This window comes from Myotis nattereri (assembly GCF_964212035.1).
Source record: "Myotis nattereri genome assembly, chromosome: 10".
Classification (NCBI taxonomy): Eukaryota; Metazoa; Chordata; class Mammalia; order Chiroptera; family Vespertilionidae; genus Myotis; species Myotis nattereri.
Window position 1 is genome coordinate 42,720,990 of NC_138085.1, and position 23,866 is coordinate 42,744,855.

At 43.9% G+C, this 23,866-nt stretch overlaps 1 protein-coding gene across 3 annotated transcripts in view; it reads right to left on the reverse strand.

Annotated features, from left to right (window-relative positions):
• ANXA4 (annexin A4) overlaps nt 1–23,390 on the reverse strand; it is a 56,899-nt gene extending 33,509 nt beyond the window's left edge. Inside the window, exons 1-2 of one of the 3 annotated variants that reach the window (XR_013996475.1) lie at nt 22,956–23,343; nt 2,672–2,717 (exon numbers count right to left, since the gene is read on the reverse strand). Coding sequence is in view for 2 of the 3 variants with exons in the window: in XM_081100584.1 (XP_080956710.1) it covers nt 2,672–2,674 (3 nt within the window). In the remaining variant the exon portion in view is untranslated. Of the gene's footprint in view, nt 1–2,671; nt 2,718–22,955 lie in introns of all 3 variants that reach the window. The other 2 variants (XM_081100584.1, XM_081100585.1) reach the window with 2 other exon arrangements.
• Nucleotides 23,391–23,866: the final 476 nt, after the last annotated feature.

Consider the following 23,866-nt stretch of genomic DNA (forward strand, 5'->3'; position numbering starts at 1 on the left):
GAATAGCTAGAAATAGGTGACATATCACGATCAATGAGATAGTATCCAGTTATTGAAATGATAATAAAGGTGATAAAAGTAAAAAGGACTGGATGCAACATAAGGGAATACTAATCAACAAGAAAAAGCAATGGAGTAACAAACTGCTGGTACAGCAACACAGATGGATTACAAAAAGTATAACGCTCAGCAATAGAAGCCAGACACAAAAGAGTACATGCTCTATGTTTACACTTATGGGCTGTTCTAGAACAGGCAAAACAGTCACTATCTATGGTGGTAACAATCAGAAAAATGGCTGCATTTCCGGTGTGGGGTGAGAAACAGAGTGGGGACCTGAAAGGGGCATCGGTGAACTTCCTGGAGTGATAAATGTCCTATCGTGTTAGAGAAATACATGACATGGTACAAATATTTGTCAAAACTCATTTACCAGTAACTGTAAGGGCTCTGCATTTCACTGCATGTAAATTAAACTTCTATAAATTTTTTTAAATGCCTGAGTACAATAGCTTTTAAAACACGTTTTCCCTTTAGAAATGTATCATATAATCACTGTCTAGATTTGGAAAATATTTTTTAAAATTTATGAAGAAAATGAAAACATCCATACTTTCATCATCTAGAGTAAATAATTTTAATAAGGTACAAAATGTAATAAAAACATGTTAGCATTGCAAAAATTAGAGTAAATACATACTTAACTGTTATTTATGCTCTTACTACTACTTGTTTAAAAACCATGATATATCTGAGTAGAGTATAAAAATAAAATGATGAAAATAATTAGAAATTACAATATTGTGACTATTGTGTGTTTTTCCTTTCCTTTAAAAATTCCCTTCATCTGGCCCTCGCTGGTTTGGCTCAGTGGATAGAGCCTAGGCCTGCAGACTGAAGGGTCCTGGGTTCGACTTTGGTCAAGGGCACATGCCCAGCTTGCTGGCTTGATCCCCAGCAGGGGGCGTGCAGGAGGCAGCCAAGCAATGATTCTCATCATTGATGTTTCTATCTCTCTCTCCCTTATTCCCTGAGATCAATAAAAATATATTTTTAAAAATTTCCTTCATCTGTTCAATAAGTAACAGTCATGTTGGGAAAACAGGCGCTAGGAGAAAAGCTGAGAGCAACTGAGGTAATTTTCCTCGAGTAGAAAGCACATTGAAGGGTCTCTTGATTACAGTCATCCCCTGTGGGAAGGCTGTGAACTTGTTACGGACGGGAGGAGTGTCCCATTAATTTTGAGTCCCCAGAGCCAAATACCATATCTGGCACAAAGTAAGGGCACTGTAAACACTTCTGAATAAATGTTTGACATGTCCAAGGAGAATCTATCAAGAAGGAATGAATTTTAAATGGAAGCATAAATGATTTGGAACAGACATGAGTAAGCTTTTGACTGACAGAGATGATGAAGAAAATTCTAAAATGTCTAACGTAAACATTTTTTTAAATATTACTATTTGTTCGGGATAGTTTACAAACTAAAGGAAGGCGTCCAGATCTGATGGGATCTCTAGTTCTCCCCAGGTATAAGATTCTACTTCTATTATTCTCTTCCCAAACACCAGGGGTCAGAATCACCTGCCTATTCAGAAACCGTATTTGGGTGGGAGAAGGAGAGCAGATGGCCAGCCTCAGGTAGAGCCATGTTTGCAACTAAGAGTCTCAGTTTCCATCTCATCTTGAACTTTATGGAATCCTCAAAGGGATTCAATTGCCCGCCTGTCTCAAAGATCAGATAACCAAGCTCTGAGGAGTCCAGTCACAGTCAAAAGCAGGAGACAGATGAAAAGCCCATATGGCTGGATACTGCCTTCTTGATGAGTCTGCAACCATGTGGTTACACCAAAATGCGGACGGCACTCATCTCCTGATGGTATAATCTACAGGGTTTTCAGTTTTTCTTTTTTCTTTGCCCAAATTTTCTATTATGGCCTACAACTTGTTTCTGTATTTCAGGACGTTAGAAGGATTCAAAGGATTCTCTTTGAATTAATTTTCAGGGTCAAGTTATTCACCACCCCCAAAAGAAATTAAAATGGTGCTTTAAAAAAAAACTGGCCCTAACCGGTTTGGCTCAGTGGACAGAGCATCGGCCTGTGGACTGAAAGGTCCCAGATTCTGGTCAAGGGCATGCACCTTGGTTGCAGGCACATCCCCAGTAAGGAGTGTACAGGAGGCAGCTGAATCGATGTTTCTCTCTCATCGATTTTTCTAACTCTCTATCCTTTTCCCTTTCCCTTCCTCTCTGTAAAAAAGCCATAAAATGTATTTTTAAAAACACACACACAAAAAATAACAACTGCCTTGCCCTAGCTGGTTTGGCTCAGTGGATAGAGCGTTGGCCTGTGGACTGAAGGGTCTCAGGTTCGATTCCTGTCAAGGGCACATGCCTGGGTTGTGGGCTCCATCTCCAAGAGCGGGCGTGCAGGAGGCAGCCAATCAATGATTCTCTCTTATCATGGATGTTCCTATCTCTCTCTCCCTCTCCCTTCCTCTCTGAAATCAATAAAAATATTAAAAACAAAGAAAGAAACTGCCTTTTCATTTCCTCCTCCCTGCCCTCTGTTGAGCAAACAACCCTCTGAATAAGTCAATAGCCTCTGAGTAAGCATCCTGTACCTGTCTGCGGCTGGCACCAGGTAGGGTGAGGCACTCCACAACTTACCATGCTGTGTCAAGATCAGAGTTCAGTCACCCGGGCAGAAGTTCTTCTGTGATAAAAGCAGAGGGAAAATTACTGATGTTAAGGTAGTGCCTTTAAAATCATTAATCTGGACAATTTACAGTTTGCACAAAGTTAAACCACAGGGAAATGACACCCGATTTCATCAAAAGGCCAGCTGTCGATTAGCCAAAGATACAAGGGCCAGGCTAATAATTAAAGAGAAACTGTTTGAACACGCAAGTTTATTATACCAGCAAAATACTTTCCTGCCTGCTCTTCTGTTTGGAGATACACATTACAGAAATGATTCCTTTTTGTTACAGTGAAGTACATTGCTTGTACTCCAGCAAAACCTAGATTCTGAACTGTATGTTCTAGTGGATCAGAAGAGGTGTCTCCTTGTGTGTGTGTGTGTGTGTGTGTGTGTGTGTGTGTGTGAGAGAGAGAGAGAGAGAGAGAGAGAGAGAGAGAGAGAGAGAGAGAGATGACAGGCCAGCAGCCCAACCAACATTAGCCTCTCTCCATTTCCCAAAAGCCACTTTCACTGCCACCAACTCGGGACTTAAAGGTGCTTCTTCCTTTAAGCTGCAGCCTAACACACTCATTAGTTCTCTTCAGCAACCCCTGCTTCACCAAGAAGACAAATCCTCTCTCATTCATCCAGTCATTCAGACCGCAAGAAATGTCTTCAGTGTCGGCTAGGACCTTTGGGGGTTCTCATGATATACAGGCCGGTCTCTGAGGGAAGGCCAATTCCTGTTTCCATATCTAAGTCCTATGGAAAAGGCTCCTTTCCTAAGCATTTAGTTAGATTCTTGATCCTCAAAGAATCATCCCAGAGCCAGAAGCATGGGTATCACCGGGGAGCTTGTTAAAAATGCAAAATCTAAGGCCCTACCCCAGACCTAAGGCCAGAATCTGCATTTCAACAAGATTCCTCGATTATCTGTCTGCATAGTAGTTTGAAAAGCACTAGCCCAGATTACCCTACCAAGCAGCACTTTTCAATGATTCCCCGAATAACTAAATCCTCCTTAACCCACTTTATTACCGACAGGGTCACCTTTGGTCACATTCCCTTTTCATCTCCCGGCTCTCCTTAGGCTCTGCTCCATCCTTCCTGTTGCCCATCACTCACCGCACTTACCTCCTATTACACAGGGGATGCCTACCTGAGGGGAATGCTAATGGGTTCTGGGGGACAGCCTGAGCAGTGGCTTTAGGGTGAATGAGGAGATGAGGCTGCTCAAGCAGAGCGCTCATTCCAGGGAAGGCTCAGAAATAAGGCTGGAAAAGCAGGCAGGGAACTGATTAGCTCTCAGTAAGAGCCTATCTGAGGAATTGGACTTTAACTGTAGGTGATGGGAAAATTAGGAAAAGGTTTTTGTTTTCACAGAGAAATGACATAGTAAAAGACATACTTTATTTAGCAAGGGACTATACTATAAGGTAGCCTGGAGAGAGACAAGGGGTCAGGAAGGCTTGAGATACTACTACAGGGACAGACAGACAGAGGCAAAGACCTGGGTAGGTGTGGCACCTGGAAGAGCATATACATAAGAGAGATGTGGAAGGAGGACCTTGTTGGATTTGGTGGCTCGTGAAACATAGACTTATTCATCCTATCACCAAATGTTCATAAAGCACCTCCACAGTCCAGGCACTGTTCTAGTTGACAGAGATAACACAGTGACTAAGACAAAGAACCTGCCTTCCAGGAGCTCACAGTCTACCTGGAGAGATGAACAACAAATAAACGAATGAGTAAATAAGATAATTTCAGATACCAGTAAGATGGAAATACAACAGGTTCGTGGTATGGAGGATCAGCTCATGGGCCAAATCCTGTTTTTTTGTACAGCCTAAAAGCTAAGAAGGGTTTTTACATTTTCAATAGTTGATAAAAAAATATCAAAAGAATATTTCGTGAGGTGTGAAAATTATATGAAACTCAATGTTCAATGTTCATCAGTGAAGACTTATTGGAGCACTGTCACATCTATAGCACAAAGGCCCTGAGGCAAGAATAAACTTACTGTGTTTGAGGGATGGAAAAAAGCTTCAAGAACAGGGGGCAGCCCTGCTGTGTGGCTCAGTGGTTGAGCATCAACCCCTGACACAAGAGGTCACCTGCTCAGTTCCCGGTAAGGGCACATGCCCAGGTTGCTGGCTAGATCCCTGGTGGGGGGCGTGCAGGAGGTGGCCGATCAATGTTTCTATCTCCCTATCCCTCTCCCTTCCTCTCTAAAATCAATAAGATAAAGTATTAAAAATAAAAGAACAAGGGGCAGAGGGGCATGAAAGGGGGATGGAGTAGGGCCAAGACCATCTGTGGAGGCAGGAAGAGGTGCCTCTTTCACATTTGCCCAGAATGTGCCAGGGTAAGCCAAGAGCAGGGCTTTTTGAGACTTTCCTGGGCCTCAGCCACTCCTTCATCTAGAGCAGGGGTAGGGAATTTTGTGCCTGCCAACGGCCACCTTGATATTTATAACATCATTAGCGGGCCATACAAAATTATCACCTTAAAAATTAGCCTGCTGCCGAAACTGGTTTGGCTCAGTGAATAGAGCGTTGGCCTGCGGACTGAAGGGTCCCGGGTTCAATTCCGGTCAAGGGCATGTACCTGGGTTGTGGGCACATCCCCAGTAGGGGGTGTGCAGGAGGAGGCTGATCAATGTTTCTAACTCTCTATCCCTCTCCCTTCCTCTCTGTAAAAAATCAATAAAATATATTTTTAAAAAAATTAGCCTGCTATATTTGGTCAAACATTTAATTAACTCACCCCTAATGCCTTGGCAGGGCCAGACCAAATGATTTTGTGGGCCTAATATGGCCCATGAGCTGGACGTTCCCCACCCCTGATCTAGAGGCCCTGTTTTATCTCATATAAATTATCAAATGCTCCCACATTCGTCATTAATATAATCAACATGTGAGTTGGATTGAATTGCTGCTGATTGGTTGACAGCCTGGCAGACGCTTTTAGGAGCAAGGGCCCTCCCTTTGCTTCCGCGTGGTTTTGGACTAAAGGACAATGAGTGAAAGAGCAGGGAAGGGGGACACCTCCCACAGAAGCCAGACTTTCATACAAATACTTTCAGTTCTTTTGTCCACATCAAGAAGTGGAAAGACTGTCTGAGAAAAGCCTTCTGCAAATAACTGAGAGGTATTATCCAATGAGCTAGAAATATTTCACTAAAGGAAAAAACGTACCGTACTTGAACACAGGGTACTGTTAGCCAGGCAATTTATTTTGAAACTTGGACAGCACACAGCACAATCCCATTTATGGAAAGACAGCTGCTGTGCGTTTATCGCTTACTGGTACCAAAGCGGTCTCTAAACAGATTAGAGAGACGAGTGTAGAGAAGGTACTCCTTGGTTCCTTCATTAGATGTCAGATAATCCGTGTAAGATTAATCCATACTCGTGCTTACCAGCATAATATCTGGCACCCAGTAAGGTCTCAGTAATGCTTGGCAAGGATAGAGGAGGAGTGGAAAGAGGGGAAGGAACCCCACACACCCCTCTCCCAATTCAGAATGCAGTAGGCCTCTTCTTAACCGGACGCAATGACCAGCCCCCAAAGGATGAAAGGCCCTTCTCCCTGGGAAGCTCACTTATAAGTCCTCCCAAATTTCCCATCGCCCTGCAGAGCCAAGGATTCTTTATGGGAATCCTTTTCTGCCTCCGCTTCCTTGATTCATTCGTTCTCTCTCTCTCTCTCTCTCTCTCTCTCTCTCTCTCTCTCTCTCTCTCTCTCTCTGAGGGCCAGCTTGCCATTCCATAAACTGAACCATGTGACCAAGTTCACAATGACTCAAACTTTGTGTCGGGGTTTTAAAATCTCCTTTGCTGCTCACAGGTGGAGCAAAATATTGAACAACTGTGGCTCAGCCTTGATACCTATAAAACACAGACACACTCAGGACGGAGTGTGGTTCAAATGACCCTAAAAACATCGGGATTCTTCAAGAAGGATCGATGAAGACGGAAGGGACCATATGTTTGTGACCACTAAAAATACCTAAGCGGTAGGCAGTATGCGGGTGGGAAACTGTAACTTCTTTACAATATGGAATTCTGCCATGAGGGTTCATGGCAGGGCTCCTGAAGATTTTAAGACATTGTTTTAGAGCAAACTGAAAGAAAGCTAGGAACTAAACATAAGAAACCTATTCCAAAAGCAGTTACATAAGGAAATAACGTGTTGTAAGTAAGTTCAACCTACTTCAGGTAAGATTACAAAAATTTGCAGAGATAATTTATGATGGATTCATAAAGAAAAAATTAAATATGTGGAGAGCACATCCATATTGTTTTCAGGTTGAATGTCTAGAAGGATAATTATTACACCATCCAACAAATTGCCCACTGGGATCACTGCCAGAAATTGAAAGCTGAGTGCTGACTCAAGTAGAAAGTTTCTTATGTCCTTATGGCAGATGGCAGGTCTGTGGAACAAGAACCTCAGATTTCAAGTAATACTTCAGTGGGCCTTTACAAGGAGAGGCTGTGGGGTGCATTCCTCCCCACATACCTAAAATTTGGAAAGCAGGCAAATCATATTGTTCCCTGAGCTATCGATGAGTAAAATCATCAAATAAGCACCAAAACAAAGATATACAAACTGATTTCAATGAGAAAAAGTGGCTCCTGAACTGAAGTTAACTTGCTGAAAGGTATCAGCATATTTAAAGAAAAACTGTTTCCATTGCTATGCAAGCTCCACACAAAATCCTGAGAGGCTTACTCTGGAATATTATTCAAAGCCCAATCCAAAGGAAAAGATGGCTTAGTCCCAGGATCCAATGGTCCAGAGTCAGATATTTCCCCACTGTGAAGATGAATTTTATCCACCAAAAACCCTTTGCTCTACTTCCATGGTTGCCAAGCAACCTCTGGACTAGAGTTTGGCTTCCCAGGTGTACCTGTCTACAAAGTACTGGAGCATAAGGCTTTTTATCTAAGTAACAACTGCATTTCTCAATGTAAATAAATAAATTAGCAGTGTGTCTGTTTGTGTATGAGTGCATGTGTGTGTGTGTGTGTGTGTGTGTGTGTGTGTGTGTATGATAAGCCTGTAAATATAAACCTGTCCCTAAGAGTTGAACCCCTTCTTGATGTGCTGATGAATACAATTTCCCTGGTCCTGCTGGTTGTGGCAACAGGATGAATTCACCCCAGTAGCGGATACTATCTTTGAGATCCCAACTGAACTTGGTGGCCTCCATTCAGATTCATAACATTGACCCACATCCCAGAACAGGGAACCAGAACAGTCATTCTGAAGGGATTTGCTGTCCTTGTGTCACATTCTTGCTGAATCCCTCTCCCTCCCGGAAGATCACATGTGAGTGAGTCATTCACCATTTTCCTTTGGTACATGGTTTCATTTTACAACCCACAGGCTGACAAATTTATACTTCTAGTCTGTGGATTTGTAGAGGGTGTGACTGGGCCCCACCCAAACACGAAGGCTTTCAAAACTGTCTATGTAATAGGAAAATGAAAACAACTCTTTTTCCTTAAGATCCTTCTAAAAGTAAAGGAACTTGAAGAGCTGGGGTTTGAGTCTGGAGAAATAAAAGTCAAACATTTAATCAAAGACAAAGGGTGTGAGCTAAATCAAAGCAGACAAATTTGGAAACCTGCCTAAGTATTCTTAGGAAAGAATCTAATCCAACCCAGCACCTGGCAAGTAACTTACTGACAGACTTCTGTCCAAGTTTTAGCCACTGATTCACAGCAGTCTGTTAAAGTTTCTACTCTACTCCAATGATTCCTTTGTCTAAAAGGCAGGGGAAAAGAGGGAAGAAACATCTATTAAACACTCCTCTGCATTATCTTACTAAGCTACTCAATAACCTTTGGAGACACAAAGATTAGAAAAATAAAAAGAGCACTGAGGTGGCCTAAACGATTGTTGGGAGAGTTGGCTGGGTACAATTCTTTGCTCAATGCCCGCCTTGCTAAAGGTCTTTCTATTTCTACTTCACGTAATTCCTCAGTTTCCCCAGACAGAAACTTCTAGTAGGGCATAAATCAAATCCTATTCTAATAAGCTTTATAAATAGACAGCTACCCTACCTTGTTTCTCTGGGTACTGATTTCAGCTTACATAGTTTAGTGCTTGAAATTTTTCACAAGTGGTTTTCTTTCCTTCTTTTTTGGGGGGGTGGGGGGTGGGGGGGACGGAGGTGATCCTCACCCAAGAATATTTTTCTATTTATTTTATTTTAAAAAAAAATATTTTATTGATTTTTTACAGAGAGGAAGGGAGAGGAATACAGAGTTAGAAACATCGATGAGAGAGAAACATCAACCAGCTGCCTCCTGCACACCCCCCACTGGGGATGTGCCCACAACCAAGGTACATGCCCTTGACTGGAATCGAACCCGGGACCCTTCAGTCCGCAGGCCGACGCTCTATCCACTGAGCCAAACTGATCAGGGCTCTATTTATTTTTTTAAATATATTTTTATTGATTTCAAAGAGGAAGGGAGAGATAGAAACATCAATGATAAGTGTCATTGATCGGCTGCCTCCTGCACACTCCACATTGGGGATCGAGCCCACAACCCGGGCATGTGCGCTTGACCAAAATCGAACCTGAGATCCTTCAGTCCACAGGCCAACGTTCTATCTACTAAGCCAAACCAGCCAGGGCCCGAGGATATTTTTCCATTCATTATTTTTAGAAAGAGTGGAAGGGAAGGGGGGAGATAGAGAAACATCGATGTTAGAGAGACATCGATTGGTTGCCTCCTGCACTGGTCCCGACCAGGCCCAGGGATGGAGCCTGCAACGGAGGTATGTGCCCTTGACTAAAATCGAACTCAGTCTGCTGGCGGATGCTCTATCCACTGAACCAAACGAGCTAGGGCTGGTTTTCTTTTGTTATCTGAGTGACTCCTAGTACAATCTATGAACTGGAGACCTCGGGAATTCTAATGGGTGGTTTTCAGTTGGTGTCTGTGTTTTTGAACTATTCTGCCTTTTAACTGCAGACAAACTGGATTCCCCTCCTCCCACGTCAGTGACCACTGAAACAAGAAGCTGATGTGCTGGTGATGCTGATTTTTGCTCACAGTCACGAGACTGATATGATAGTTTCACTGATGTTTCATGTTCACTCATTCAGCATTCTTATCTGAATGCCTGTCCATGCCTGGTACCATTCTGAGCACTAAAAGGCACACTTCAATTTCCACCTGTATTCCCTTCATATAGAAAATTATCCCATATGCCTTCTCAGTTCAAGAGTAGACTATTGTTTAAAAAGAAGCTATTCTTGCCCTGACTGGTTTGGCTCGGTGGACAGAGCGTCAGCCTGCAGACTGAAGGGTCCCAGGTTCAATCCTGGTCAAGGGCATGTGCCTTGGTTGCGGGCATATCCCCAGTGGGGGGTGTGCAGGAGGCAGCTGATCAATGTTTCTCTCTCATCGATGTTTCTAACTCTCTATCCCGCTCTCTTCTTCTCTGTAAAAAATCAATAATTTTTTTTTTTAAAGAAGCTATTCTTGAACCAAAAAGGCATATGGAATAATTTTCTGGAGGCTGTTGGGATGACTCAGTCGAACTTCCTTCCCACTGCAAGGCTCTCTACAGCCTTTCTCAATGGTCACCTCCCAGCCTTTAGTCATTCTCCCTCTGGTCATGGGGCTCACTCCTCCACAGGACAGGCCGGCCACTGCTTAGTGGCTCAGCATCAGGAAAGCCAGTCTTGTATTATTTATTCTGTGCTCTGCAGCTAGTATCAAAGGAGTTTAGAAATAATTACCCTTTTGATTATATTTATCCTAGTGCTAGCCACATTAATACAATAATAATATTATCCAGTATGCATCAGTAGCAAGTGAGAGAAGAAATGCCAGAAATAGCTCTTCTAGCTTTTGCTCTGAACCAAAAACATAACAGACTTTCATTCAAAGCTATGGGTTTGGCACAGCTATGACATGTTTTCTCAAGCCCTTGGTGGCAGTTGCTTGTTCTGCTAGAGGCAGTGCCCCTTTAGATTTAAAACATAACTGTTCTTTTGATCACAGAGTTTACAATGAGGCAGGCCAGTAAGCCAAGACAAGTGGAATAGGGAAACTGAGACGGATAACTGAACAAACTGGCAGAGCAATTTACAGCAGACACAGGTCACCTGCCTAGAAAGAGGAGGCCTCAGTAGTACCTCACGTCCAGATCCAGAAAAGCAGCAAACCAAGTGGGCGACACCAGTACCAGCAGCAATGACTAATGACCCCCTGTCCTGACACTGACCAATCAGTGAAGACCACAACCCCGAAGGAGCACACCTAGAAAACTGATAGATATTCTGTTGAAACCCTCCCCTGAGGACTCCCCTAAGATTCCTGCCTGCAAGAGAGAGATAAAAGCCTCCAGACAAAGGACTCAGCGAGCCTTCTCCTTCCCAGGAGCACGCCTGCCCGTGCCTCCCCTGCCTTCTTCCCCCACAGACTTGCATCTCCTAAACTCTGAGGCTTGCAACCAGGTCAGCAATGGGCAGCAGCAGTTCGTCCCAGACAAACCCTGAACCTGTCCCCAAGCCCCCCTTTTCTCTGACTTCCTAGTGAGCCCAAGTAGACCAGCCTGGGCTCATTTCCCTGGTCCTTTCTTGTTTCACTGTCCCCAGCTTTAATAAACATCCTCTAAAATTCACCTGGCCTCGCCCTAGCTGGTTTGGCTCAGGGGAGAGTGTTGGCCTGTGGACTGAAGGGTCCCAGGTTCGATTTCGGTGAAGGGCACGTGCTCAGATTGCGGGCTTGATCCCCAGTAGGGGTTGTGCAGGAGGCAGTCGATCAATGAATCTCTCTCATCATTGATGTTTCTCTCTCTCCCTCTCCCTTCCTCTCTGAAGTCAATAAAAAATATATTTTTAAAAAATAAAATAAAATTCACCTGGACTCACATTGTGAAATTGGTCCTGTATAACACTACCGGCTGGCCCTAGGCAGGCCTGTTGAGGGCCAGGTCCCCTTTCCAATAACAATGAGGCTGAGATGTAAGTACACAAAGAAAGCGGGAGTAGAAATTGGGATGGGGGGTGGGGGGGGAGGAGGAATGCTTGCCCCCTTAAAGAGATCATTTCCGCCAGTGCTGGATTATCAGGTAGGGAAGACTTGAGAGAGTGTCTAGCCCACCCCTTCATTTTGTAGACAGAAAACAGACCCAAGACCACTTTCTGGGTAATGTGCACGGTAACAACGTGTAGGGTTCACTCACTGGACCCGAGGTCTGGCAGGTGCTGGCATCGTGAACAGCACAAGTGCTCACTAAGATGGGAGCGTCCGTGCCATCCTCTGGATGAGAAACAGCCATGCGAAGGTCCTGATCTGAGTGGGTGGAGCCAACTTCACAGCCTAGCTGCTAATTTCCCATGATGGCCATTCAGGCAGGAGCTCCTCCTTCAAAGACCACACCATCCTAACAGAGTGGCTGGCGTCCAGAGCCCAATCACTTGGGTCTGTAAACCTCCATACCCACTTCCTAGCTGTATGATTTGGGGCAAGTTATTTCTCTGTACTTCAATTTCCTCATTGGTCACACGGAATTAATAGCAATATTTTATAGGGTTGTTGCAAAGGTTAATCAAATTATTATATCAGAAAGGTGCACACATTATGTACTCAACAAACGTTAGCTATTCTTTTTATTACTCTGCTCTCCAGGTATCTCCCATTATCTTTATATTCTAGTGAGCAGTTCAGTGAGCTAAGGTGGGGGTTATCAACTCGACCCATATTAATAACATCTGTGGTGTACAGAGTTCAGGCTTTCACATCTACCAGCAAGTCAAACCAGATTTCCCTTTTGGCCACCAAATCAATGAGGCACTCTGTGTGAGTATGTGTTTGTCCTCTGATAAAATCATTGCCCTCACAGTTGTCTGAATTCTAAGACAACACTTCCCTGGACTCTGCTCACCAGATGCCCATCCTAGGCCCCCAACTTTTCTGCTTCTAATTCTTTTGTTTGTTTGTTAATCCTCACCCAAGGACATTTTTCCCCCATTAATTCCCAGAGAGAGTAGAAGGGAGGGGGAGAGACAGAGAAACATTGATGTGAAACAAACACACCGATTGGCTGCCTCCCACACATGCCCCGACCAGGGCTGGGGACACAGCCTGCAACTGAAGTATGCACTCTTGATCGCAACTGAACCCAAACCTGTGACCCTATAGCCCAGGGGTGGGCAAACTTTTTGACTCGAGGGCCACAATGGGTTCTTAAACTGGACCGGAGGGCCGGAACAAAAGCATGGATGGAGTGTTTGTGTGAACTAATATAAATTCAAAGTAAACATCATTACATAAAAGGGTACGGTCTTTTTTTTCAATAGTTTTATTCATTTCAAAGGGCCGGATCCAGCCTGCAGGCCGTAGTTTGCCCACGGCTGCTATAGCCCAAGGGCCGATGTACTAACCAATGAGCCAAACCAGCAAGGGCCCCGCTTCGAATTCTTAACAGGACCTTACACACAGTGCACCTGCAAGAAATGCTTGCTGACTAACTGAACTAGCTGCTCCTGCAGCTGCAGGACCAGTTCTAATCACCTTGGCTGTCTGGGCTTCCTGAAGATCTGGTCTCCAGGAAGGTTCCCCACAGCCTTTTCAGCTATATCCACAGTCTCCTCCTCATGCCTTGTGTCTGAGCCCCAGGGTGTTCACTAAAGAAGCATTAGCATAGTTTCGATTATGCCAGTCACACTGGGGTTTATTGTATTCTCTACCTTGGGGTAGGCAAGGATTTCTGAAGACACAAAAAAGTACTAGCCATAAAAGACAATATTGATAAATAAACATTATTCTGAATAAATGAAGCCAAACAAAGTTTTATATGAAATTCTAGAACAAGCAAAGCTTATATATACTGCCCGGCTGGCATGGTTCAGTGGTTGAACATCGACCTATGAACCAGGAGATCGAGGTTTGATTCCCAGTCAGGGGCACATGCCTGGGTTGTGGGCTCAATCCCCAGTGTGGGGCATGTAGGAGGTAGCCGATCAATGGTTCTCTCTCATCATTGATGTTTCTCTCTCTCTCTCTCTCTCTCTCTCTCTCTCTCTCTCTCTCTCCATCTCCATCTCTCTCTGAAATCAATAAAAAATGTATTTTTAAAAAAGTTTATCTATGCTGCTAAAAAGCACAAAAATGGTTGCCTGGGGCCAGGGATTGGGGGTGGTGGTGAGGCAGAGGGGGTACTAACTACAGAGGAGCGTAAGAGAAGGAACTATAAGGAGTAATAGAAATGTTCTTTATCTTGATTGGGGTAGTAGTATTCAGATGTATACATTTGTCAAAACTCACTGAACTCACCTCACACCTATTGGGATGGCTTCTATAAAACAAAACAAGACAGAAATAAGTGTTAGTAAAGATGTGGAGAAACTGGAACCCATGTGTAAAATGGTACAGCCACTGTGGAAAACAGCATGGTGGCTCCCCAAAAAGTTAAAAATAGGCCTGGCCAATGCGGCTCAGTTGGTTGGGCATCGTCCCATGCACTGAAAGGTTGCCAGTTCTTTTCCAAGTCAGGGCACATGCTTGGTTTCGGCTTGATCCCTGGTAGAGGGCATGCAGGAGGCAGCCGATCAATATTTCACTTTCATATTGATGTTTCTCTCTCCCTCTCTCTCTCTCTCTCTCTCTCTCTCTCAAAGTCAATAAAAATTCTTTTGGGGAAAAATTCTTTTAAAAAATGTAAAAACAGAATAATTACTATATGATCCAGCAATTCCACTTCTTGGACTCAGAAATATCTATACAGCCATGTTCACAGCAGCCTTATTTGCAGTAGCCAAAGGATGGAAGCAACACATGTGTCAATTGACGAATTAATGGATAAACAAAATGTGGAACATACGTACAATGATATACTAGTCAGCCTTAAAAAGGAAGGAATTTTTAAGAAATATTTTTATTGATTTCAGAGAAAGGAACCAAGAGGAAAAGAGAGAAACATCAGTGATGAGAGAGAATCATTGATCGGCTGCCTCCTGCATGCCCCCTACTGGGTATCAAGCCTGCAAACCCTGGCATGTGCCCTGACAGGGAATCAAACTCTGACCTCCTGGTTCATGGGTCAACGCTCAACCACCGAGCCACACCAGCTGGGCAAGGAAGGAAATTTGACACATGCTACAACATGGATGAACCTTGAGGACATGATGCTAAGTGAGATGCTTAGAGTAGGCAAACTCATAAAACAGAAAGTAGAATGGCAGTAGCAGGGGATGGAAGAAGGGGCTAATATGGAGTTACTAGTATATATGACTCTCTCTCTCTCTCTCTCTCTCTCCCTCCTTCCCTCCCTCCCTCTCTGAAACCAATAAAAAATGTATTTTAAAAAAAGGTAGAGTTTCAGTTTCGTAAGATGGATGTTGGTGATGATTGCACAACAATGTAAATGTACTTAAAAATAATTAACTGTACACCTAACACTTAACTGTACACTTAAAAATAGTTAATGTGGTAAATCTTATATGCATTTTACTGCAATTTGTAAAAGTAATTTTAAAAATGTGAACTCCTTTTTAAAAATGCTCATCAACAAAACAATAGGTTTTTAAAAAATAATAGGATTTGTAAAAAAATAAAATAAAAAAATGCTCATCAAACTAACTACTAACAATATGTGCATTTTATTGTATGTGAACTATGCCTCAATAAAAAGAGGCCAAGGTCTCAGCTTTGTAGGGTGACAGAGGCCTCTCAGGGGAAGCATGCTGCTGTTATCCTTCATTTAGCGATATCCACTCTAAGGTAAAAATCCAGCTCAGTGGAGAATCTAAAAACCCATATATCTTTTGCACAGCATCCTGGGTAAAATCATATGTCCTCAGGTATAACAATTATTCAAAGAAAAAAAATTATCCAGCATAGTTAGGCTTTCATCTTGTTTCCTGATTCATTTCCAGAGTTATTTTAGAATCAAGGGTCACTTAAATCCCATGTTCCTTCTTCAGATATACCATAAGTAAATTACTCTAGGCAAGTCACAATCTAATGGCGGGAACCCAGTTGATCATAAGCTACTGGCATTGATCTCCAGTTCTCGTCTGTGCTATTACCAGGAACTCTCATAGGTCCAACTGCACTTGTGTCACCTCTGGCCTGTCCCTATGAGTCACACACTACAGGCTACCTTATCCCGAGGCTCAGATCCCAGGGTTGATAGCTTCTCTTGTCTCAGCAACCGGAAGCCTTAGGGATAAAACAAGAGGAGCGCCTTCGATGGAGCACCTGAGTTAAGGAACTATGAGGTGGACCTATTAGTGACCCTAGTCACCCCCAAACCAGCCAAGAGGTGTTGAGGTAGATACCAGGGTGGTAGAATGGATACTGAAGCATCATTACATGTTGGCTCTTTGTATTCAAATAATTTCATCAGGAAAAAAAAGAACCTTGAATTTAACATCTGGTCTTTTCTCTTATCATCTTTCCCAAAGAAACTAAAATCCACTGCATCTTTCTTTACAAAATCCTTGTGATGCAGAAAGGGAAGAGACAGACTAGACCCGAATATAAAACTAAAGTATAGTCGTCTTCCCTTATCCACGGTTTCACTTTCTGTGGTTTCAATTACCCATGGTCCACCACAGTCCAAAAACACTGAATGGAAAATTCCAGAAATAAACAATTAATAAGTTTTAAATTTCGTGCTGTTCTGAGTAGCAGGGTGAAATCTCGCACTGTCCCATTCTGTTCCACCCATGATGGGACTCGCCCCTATGTCCAGCAATATCCATGCTGTATACACTACCTGCCTGCTAGTCACTTAGTTGTTATCTTGGTTATCAGAGACAGAGAGAGCACATTCAGTATGTTACAATTGATTTTATTACAGTATGTTGTTATAATTGATCTATTTTATTATTAGTCATTGCTATTAATCTCTTACAGTGTCTAATTTACAAATGAAACCTTATTATAGGTATGCCTGTATAGGAAAACCCAGTGTACATCAGATTCAGTACCATCTGCAGTTTTAAGCATCACTGGGGTTCTTGGAACGTATCCCGCGTGTATATGGGGAGATACTGTGCAGGAGGGAAGGGATTTGCAGTGAGTCAGTGAGAAAGGCAGCCATGCAGCCAGGCTTCCTGTTGTCCTGCTAGGTCTTATTTGCCTGTAGGTAAGAAAACAGGTATTATGCAGTCTAGTCATTTCCCTACAACACCATTTCTGTTTGCCCCCGAGGGATGCAAACACTGTCCAGGTGGATAGGAAAAGCAGCTGAATAGATTTTCCTTCAGTGGGCCAGGGCAGCCTTAGAGATCTGGGAGTGAGCTAAGAATAAACACTGCTCTCAAATGTTCCATTTTATTCTGATGCCTCTTATGCCCTACAAATCTTCTAGCTTTGTGGGCAACTCCCCCTGCCCTGGTTCTGCCACTCCTTCAGTGGGCCAGGGCAGGGTTCTAGTTCCAAATCTTTCCAGAATCCAAGTTGACCCTGGCAGAAGAATACAAAAACACAACTGTTAAAAACCTTCCACAGGGGATTTCTGATTCACATAAGGAACTTGCTATTTCTGATGCAGCCTCTCCCGAATTCTCATTAAAAACCTCATGAAGGCCTGGCCTGGCCAGTGTGACTCATTGGACTGAGCATCCTTCCTTGTACCAAGAGGGCAACAGCCCAGGTTGCAGGCTCTGTTTCTGGTGGGAGCGTGCAGAAGGCTGCAGATCAATGTTTCTATCTCTCTCTCCCTCTCTCTTACTCTCTTTTTAAAATAAATAAAAAAATATATATTTTAAAACCTCATGAAGGTATGGGAAGACAAAGGAAGACACTCAGGACAAAACCAGAACACTAGGACTGCCATGAGATAAGTTAGAAGATAGAGGAACTGAAATTAACTTAAGGCAGACGGAGTGTGTAGTGTAGTAGTTGAGTGGATGCTGAAGCATAATTGCATGTTGGCTCTTTGTATTCAAATGAGAACGTATATGATCATACATTAGGTTTGAAGGTGGAAAATCTGATAATTATTCATCCTTCATCTCTGTTTCATTCTTCTTCTTTACAATGTTAAAATGGGCAGGTGATATTGGTAACTCTTTTCCTGTGTATTCTTTCAGAAGTAGTTCATGTATTAACACGTATATAAGAATATAGATGGCCTCTGTCATTCTTATCTACAGAAATGGTAGCTTACCAGGAAAACCTATATTTTGCTTTTTTAAGAAAAAAAGTATCTTTGATATCATCTTATATCTATTTCTACCAGTCTGTGTTACTTTTTTTTTTTTAAGCCTCACCCAAGGATATGTTTTTTAAGAGAGAGAGAGGGAGAGAGAAAGAAATATCCATGTGAAAGAAAAACATCAATTATTTATCGCCTGTATGTGCCCTGACCGAGAATTGAACCCACAATCTCCTTATGTGCCCTGACCAGGAATCAAACCCACAACCCTTTGGTATACGGGACAACACTCCAACCATCTGAGCCACCCAGCCAGGGCAATCTGTATTACTTTTTAAAAGCTGCATAATATTGCTTTGCATGGATAGTCCATAATTTAATCAGCCTCTTACTGATAGACATTTAGGCCATTGATAACCTTTTATTGCTACAAAAGAGGCTGCAATGCATATACCCTTGTACACATGCCTTTACACACATGCCCAAGTACATCTTTGGAATAAATTCCTAGAATTCAAATTGCTGGAACAAAGGTAAATGCATTTTTTTTTTTTTTTTTTACAAACATTGCCCAATTTCAGGGCTTTTTTTTTTTTTTTTTTGGTTATCAAATGATCTTAGCCAAAACACCCATATCAAATGATCTTTAATTGAAATATTCTCCTTTGTAGTTCCTTTTGTTGATGTTTTGATGTTGTTGCTGTGTTGTTGTTGTTAATCCTCACCCAAGGATATTTTTTTCCATTGATTTTTGAGAGAATTGAAGGGAGGGAGGGAGGTGTGGGGAGAGAGAGAGAGAAACATCAATGTAAGACACATTGCTTGGTTGCCTCCTGCATGTGCCCTGACCGGGGCAGGGGATTGAACCTGCAACCCAGGTATGTGCCCTTGATTGAGAATTGAACCCACAACCCTTTGATGCGTGGGCTGGTGTTCTAACCACTGAGAAACACTAGCCAGGGCTCCTTTATAGTTCTTAACTAGCTGGGCATTCCACTGCACTACTGCTGATTTGTTGATGTCATCTATGATGTCATGAGGGTGGCAGCCATCAATATTGCAGCCCACAGACTGGGCAACCCAGGGCAATTCTTAACTTAATGTCTATATACCTGCTAGGTGTCTGTGACTGGGTTTAGAAGGGTGTCTGTAAACCCCTTGAAACTATGAAAAATGTCAAATGTGTTTTTTTTTCGAGACAGTATTCATAGCTTTAATCGGATTCTCAAACGGGTCTGTGACTCTAACAAGGATAAGAACCAGTGAGTCAACAAGTCCTTGTACAGCATCAAAAAGCAACTGTAGCAGAAGCTGAAGTTAAGCAGGGCCCAGGGAATGCTTTCCTGAGCTCCCTGGAGGAGTGAGGGGGGGATGCTTGAGGCTGATTATTACCACTGGGCTTATACCTATAATGGACCTCCTCCAAGGAAAATGGCTCAATTACACGTAAGTAAGGAACCTTGCTCCCACTCACCACAGGGCCCCTCTACATTACTTTCTGCTAGTAACTTACTATTACCTCTTGGAAGTGGAAAGGTGAGTGCCTAAACCAGAGTTTCGAATCCATAGTGATTCTTTGGCCATTCATGGGGATCCCTGCTCTGTGACAAGTAAGGCTACTCATGCTCCCTTATGTCTAGGCCTTAAAGGGTTAATGGTGTTGAGGAAGAAAGTTAAAGGTCTTTTCCAGAGTAATTTACATTCTGGCATTTAGCTGCAATTTATGTCTGCTGGTGATCATAGATAAAAGATTCACTGTGGTATTCATGTCTAGCAGTCCAGACCAAGAAGTGATATGGCAATTTCCTGACCTCAGACATCTTGAACCTTTCAAAAGAATTCTTCAGAGTGGTGGTTCAGGTTTCCATAGCAAACACTTTCAGTCTAGTTCAAACACAACTGGACACCAACAACTTACTCTCATAAAACCAACAAGAGGCCTTAATAGAAATCCTAAATTCCTAGAGAAATTAAACTTTATTTTTATTTGTTTGATTTGCATATACTGTGAAATGATTACCACAATAGGTTCTGCCAATACCCATCATCTCAGATATAATAAAAAGAAGAGAAGAAATACTTTTCTCCACAGGAAGAGAACTCAGGATTTACTCTCTTAACATCTTTCTTATATATCATAGAGCAGTGTTAACAATCTTTATCATATTGTACATTACATCCCTAGCCCTATTTATCTGAGGGAAATTAGTGTTAATATAGTAACCTATCTCAGTTTCAACTTTGTTTATTTATTTATTTATTTATTTTTTAAAATATATTTTATTGATTTTCCACAGAGAGGAAGGGAGACAGAGAGTCAGAAACATCGATGAGAGAGAAACATCGATCAGCTGCCTCCTGCACATCTCCTACTGGGGATGTGCCCGCAACCCAGGTACATGCCCTTGACCGGAATCGAACCTGGGACCTTTCAGTCTGCAGGCCGACGCTCTATCCACTGAGCCAAACTGGTTTCGGCAACTTTGTTTATTTTAAAATAAGCAAAAAAACTTGTTGGAAATCTATATTGGTCTAGAGGTGTTAAGCACTGTAAAACTGTGGGGTGAATTTGATGTGATAGGTATGATAAAGAGGTATAATAAAAAGGGAGAATGGGGACAATTTCAGCCTTGAGCAATGGCAATATCATAGCCAATGAGGTTTATTTGAGGTGTGATTATTGCTCTTGAGAATGGGGCCAATTTCAGCATTTACCACATTACCTAGAGTTCATAGCATAATATCAGGCCTATGGTTTCATTAATGCTGTATTTATCAAACATGCACATATTCATAAAATGGTTAGAAGCATGCTTCTAAAACTTAGTTTATCAAAGCAAGGTCCAAGGAACACCTGAATTACAATCATCTAGGGAGCCTCCTAAATAGGCAGATCTCTGGGTCCTACCCTGTCATACTAGATATGAATGTTTAGGAGAGCGGCAAAAATCTGCATGTTGTGCAAGCGTCCTGGGGGATGTACCTGCAGCTTGGAAACCATGGCTTTAGAAGTCGTCTTAGGTTAGCCTTCTACCCTTCACAGCTCCATTAGAAAGGGCCTGTGAATACCTCTGCCTAGACACCTCTGGTGAGGGAGTTCTCACCAACTCCAAGCCCACCCAGCCTACGGGTTTCAAAAGTCACTTCCTTAAATTTAACCAGAAGCTACCACCCAAAAAACACCTACCCAGCTCTGCCCAGCGCCACACAGAGTGAGTTGATTTCCTCATCCACATGCCAAGCCCCTCAAGCATGTAGGGCTATTAACATGTGTCCCCACACCCACCTCAGTCTACCCACTCTAGTGGAAACAGCTCTAGTTCTTTTAACCATATTAAAAGATATGGTTGACAAAAGGAACGTTAAAGAGGAAGAGAAAGATATTTGGTCAAGATTTAGTTACTAAGCCAGGAAGCCACAAATCCAAACCTCAAGTCACTATGAACCAAGCGCTGATGGAGCCATAGTCGGGCAGAGACTAAGTCTGTTTCCAGTAGCCTGACCCTGACCAAGGACCACAACATGGAGCCTTGGGATCCTCATCTATAAAACCAGGTTAATAACCCACCTCAGGCTGTATAATAAAGATTCAAATGAGCAACCTGGGTAACTGTTATTCCAAGTCCCTCCAGGAAAGACAATGGAGCACCAATCAAACTGCCTTCATAAGTAGCCCTAATTGCAGTGAAAGCAAACCCTCAAGGGCTAGATTTGGGCCAAATCACAGCCTAAAGCCTATGCAAAAATGTTTGAAGTTTCTTGTTTTACATTAAAAAGGTATCTACACTTTGAATTCTACTCCAAAATTTATCTGTGGTGTTTAAAAAAAGTTTTTTAGCCTTAAATATTTGGGTAAAATTGACACCCAAGGAAAATTCCCCCCCACTCCCCTTACTTATTCTGAAACTTCAGGTGATCCCTGGCACACCGTCTACCATCCCCAAGGCCTGCCATTCACCTCCATCTCCCTTGGAGAGGAGCAGGCTTAGTTTACAAGCAGATGAGCAAGATGAGGAAAACAAATGAGTGACCAGACATAAGCAAAGAAACAAGCCACAAGACATGAGTCTGGGGGTGACCAGGAGGCTCAGTCTTCAGATTCTGAGAGCTGGTGTGGTCCCACTTGACTTGAAATCGCTTTCAGAGAAAAATTATCCCTAACAAAGGCAAGAACACCTAGGAGGGAAATTCATTGACACCGTTGAGTCAGTAGTTGTGTGTTTGTGCATGCTGCATCTATGTGTGTATGTATGTATGTGCCCAAAGCAATAGAAATCTGGCCTAAGATGAATGTAGGGGATCTGGCAAGTAAGCCGGCCTTGGGTGGCTATGGTTACCCATTTTCTAAATCCTGTCCCCTTCCTCTCCTGCTTGCTCTTCCACCTGTCTGCCATCTGACAAGTCCCTGGCTTGGCTATCAATAGAGTTACTTGCAATGGAAGGAGGAGGTGGGTTTCTAGAATTGATGGACAATGGGATGGATCATTCAGAGGAGGGGGTCCTATCCATTCTTCCCACAAATGTTGGGAAGATAGTTGAAAAGCAATAATATCTTTGGTCCTCAAGTCTCCAACTGGTCAAAGCCACGACGAAGGAGTGAAACTGAACCGCTGGCAGACTAACCAATTATTATCTAATAATAATAACAGATTCAATAATAATAATATTAGTTACAGAGTCCTATGTGCCAGGCATTGTGCTGAGGGTATCAGATACACAAGGAGAGAAAAGGTAAGAAAGTAGGAGAAAGTTTCTTAAAAGGATCAAGGAAAGAATTGAAAAGTAAAACTTGGGTGTCAGACTGAGTCAGCTCCAGGGAATATGAGCTCAGTCCTTCGTTTTTAATGCCCAAACCCGCACAGTGCCTGGCGCGTGAACGATTGGAGTCCAGAGCTGTGTAACCTGCTCTGGGGTCCTTCTGGGTAAAGGCCGCGTTTGTCCCCTGGGAGCGAGTCGGGGCCGGGCCTCCCGCTCCACCCAGCGCCGCCCGCCCGGGCCGGCCGCCACTTGCCGGCGACGGGAACCCCCTCCCGGGTGCGGCCCAGGCCCGGCGTCCCCCCGAGGCGCTCAGGGGCCGCCGCGCCCCTTCCCCGCGCGCAGGACCCCGGCCCGGGGTCCCCTTACCGATCGCGCCGAGACGGGGCTTCGCCTGTCCTCAGTGGCTACGGAGGTCACACCCTCGCCGGGGCTGGGCAGCCGGTCTTATTCCTGCGGACCCGCCCCACTTCAGGGTGGAGACTGAGCCCGAGTTCCTGGTTGTTCCTCGGCCCACGAGACCGGAAAACCGGCCGGGGCGAAGCGCACCGGAACCCCAGACTGGGACCGCGGGGGGCGTCACCAGGCGGGGGGGGGGGGGGGTTTGCACCGGACACGTGCCTGCTCCCCAGGCATCGGCAGGTCCCACTCTCCCGGCACCGGATCGCCTAGCCCGCCCGGTACCGTCCCGCCCCGCTCCTGCCCTGAAGAGTGGGAGCTCCCGTACCCTCCGCGGCTCCGGTGCCCGCGGGCCTCTGCGCTGCAGCCGGGAGTCACGCCGCGAGTCAACTGCACTTTCTCAGTGCGGGGCTCACGCTGAGCCTGTGCCTGGAAAAGTGGAAAGTCACATCATTGCCCTCTTGCGCGTTAAAATATACAGTCCAAGAGTTCCTAGTAGTTCCACTTCTCTGGTGGAAAACTGAGTTCCTTTCCTTGGGGGGAGCCTTTGGAGACAGGAGTTAGCAGCAGCCCCAGATCTTTCCCCCTTCGCCTGATCAATGACCGGGTTTGGTACTGGCCTGCAGCTCCCGGGTGCGCCTGGGCGCAGCATTCGCTCCTTGTTTACAAGTTTAGTGTGTTCGTGTCCGCCGCCCCGCCTGGACACAACAAGCCTTTGGGAGGCACTGACTCGAGGTCCTCTTTGCACCTGCGCCCAGTACCGTTTCTCTGCAAGCGCTGAGTGAATGAATGCTTGCAGAATGAATGCGTTGAGTCTACAGGCAAATTCCGATTTTAACCAAGAGTAGGTAGCTTTGGGGGAGTGTGTTAACTATTCAACA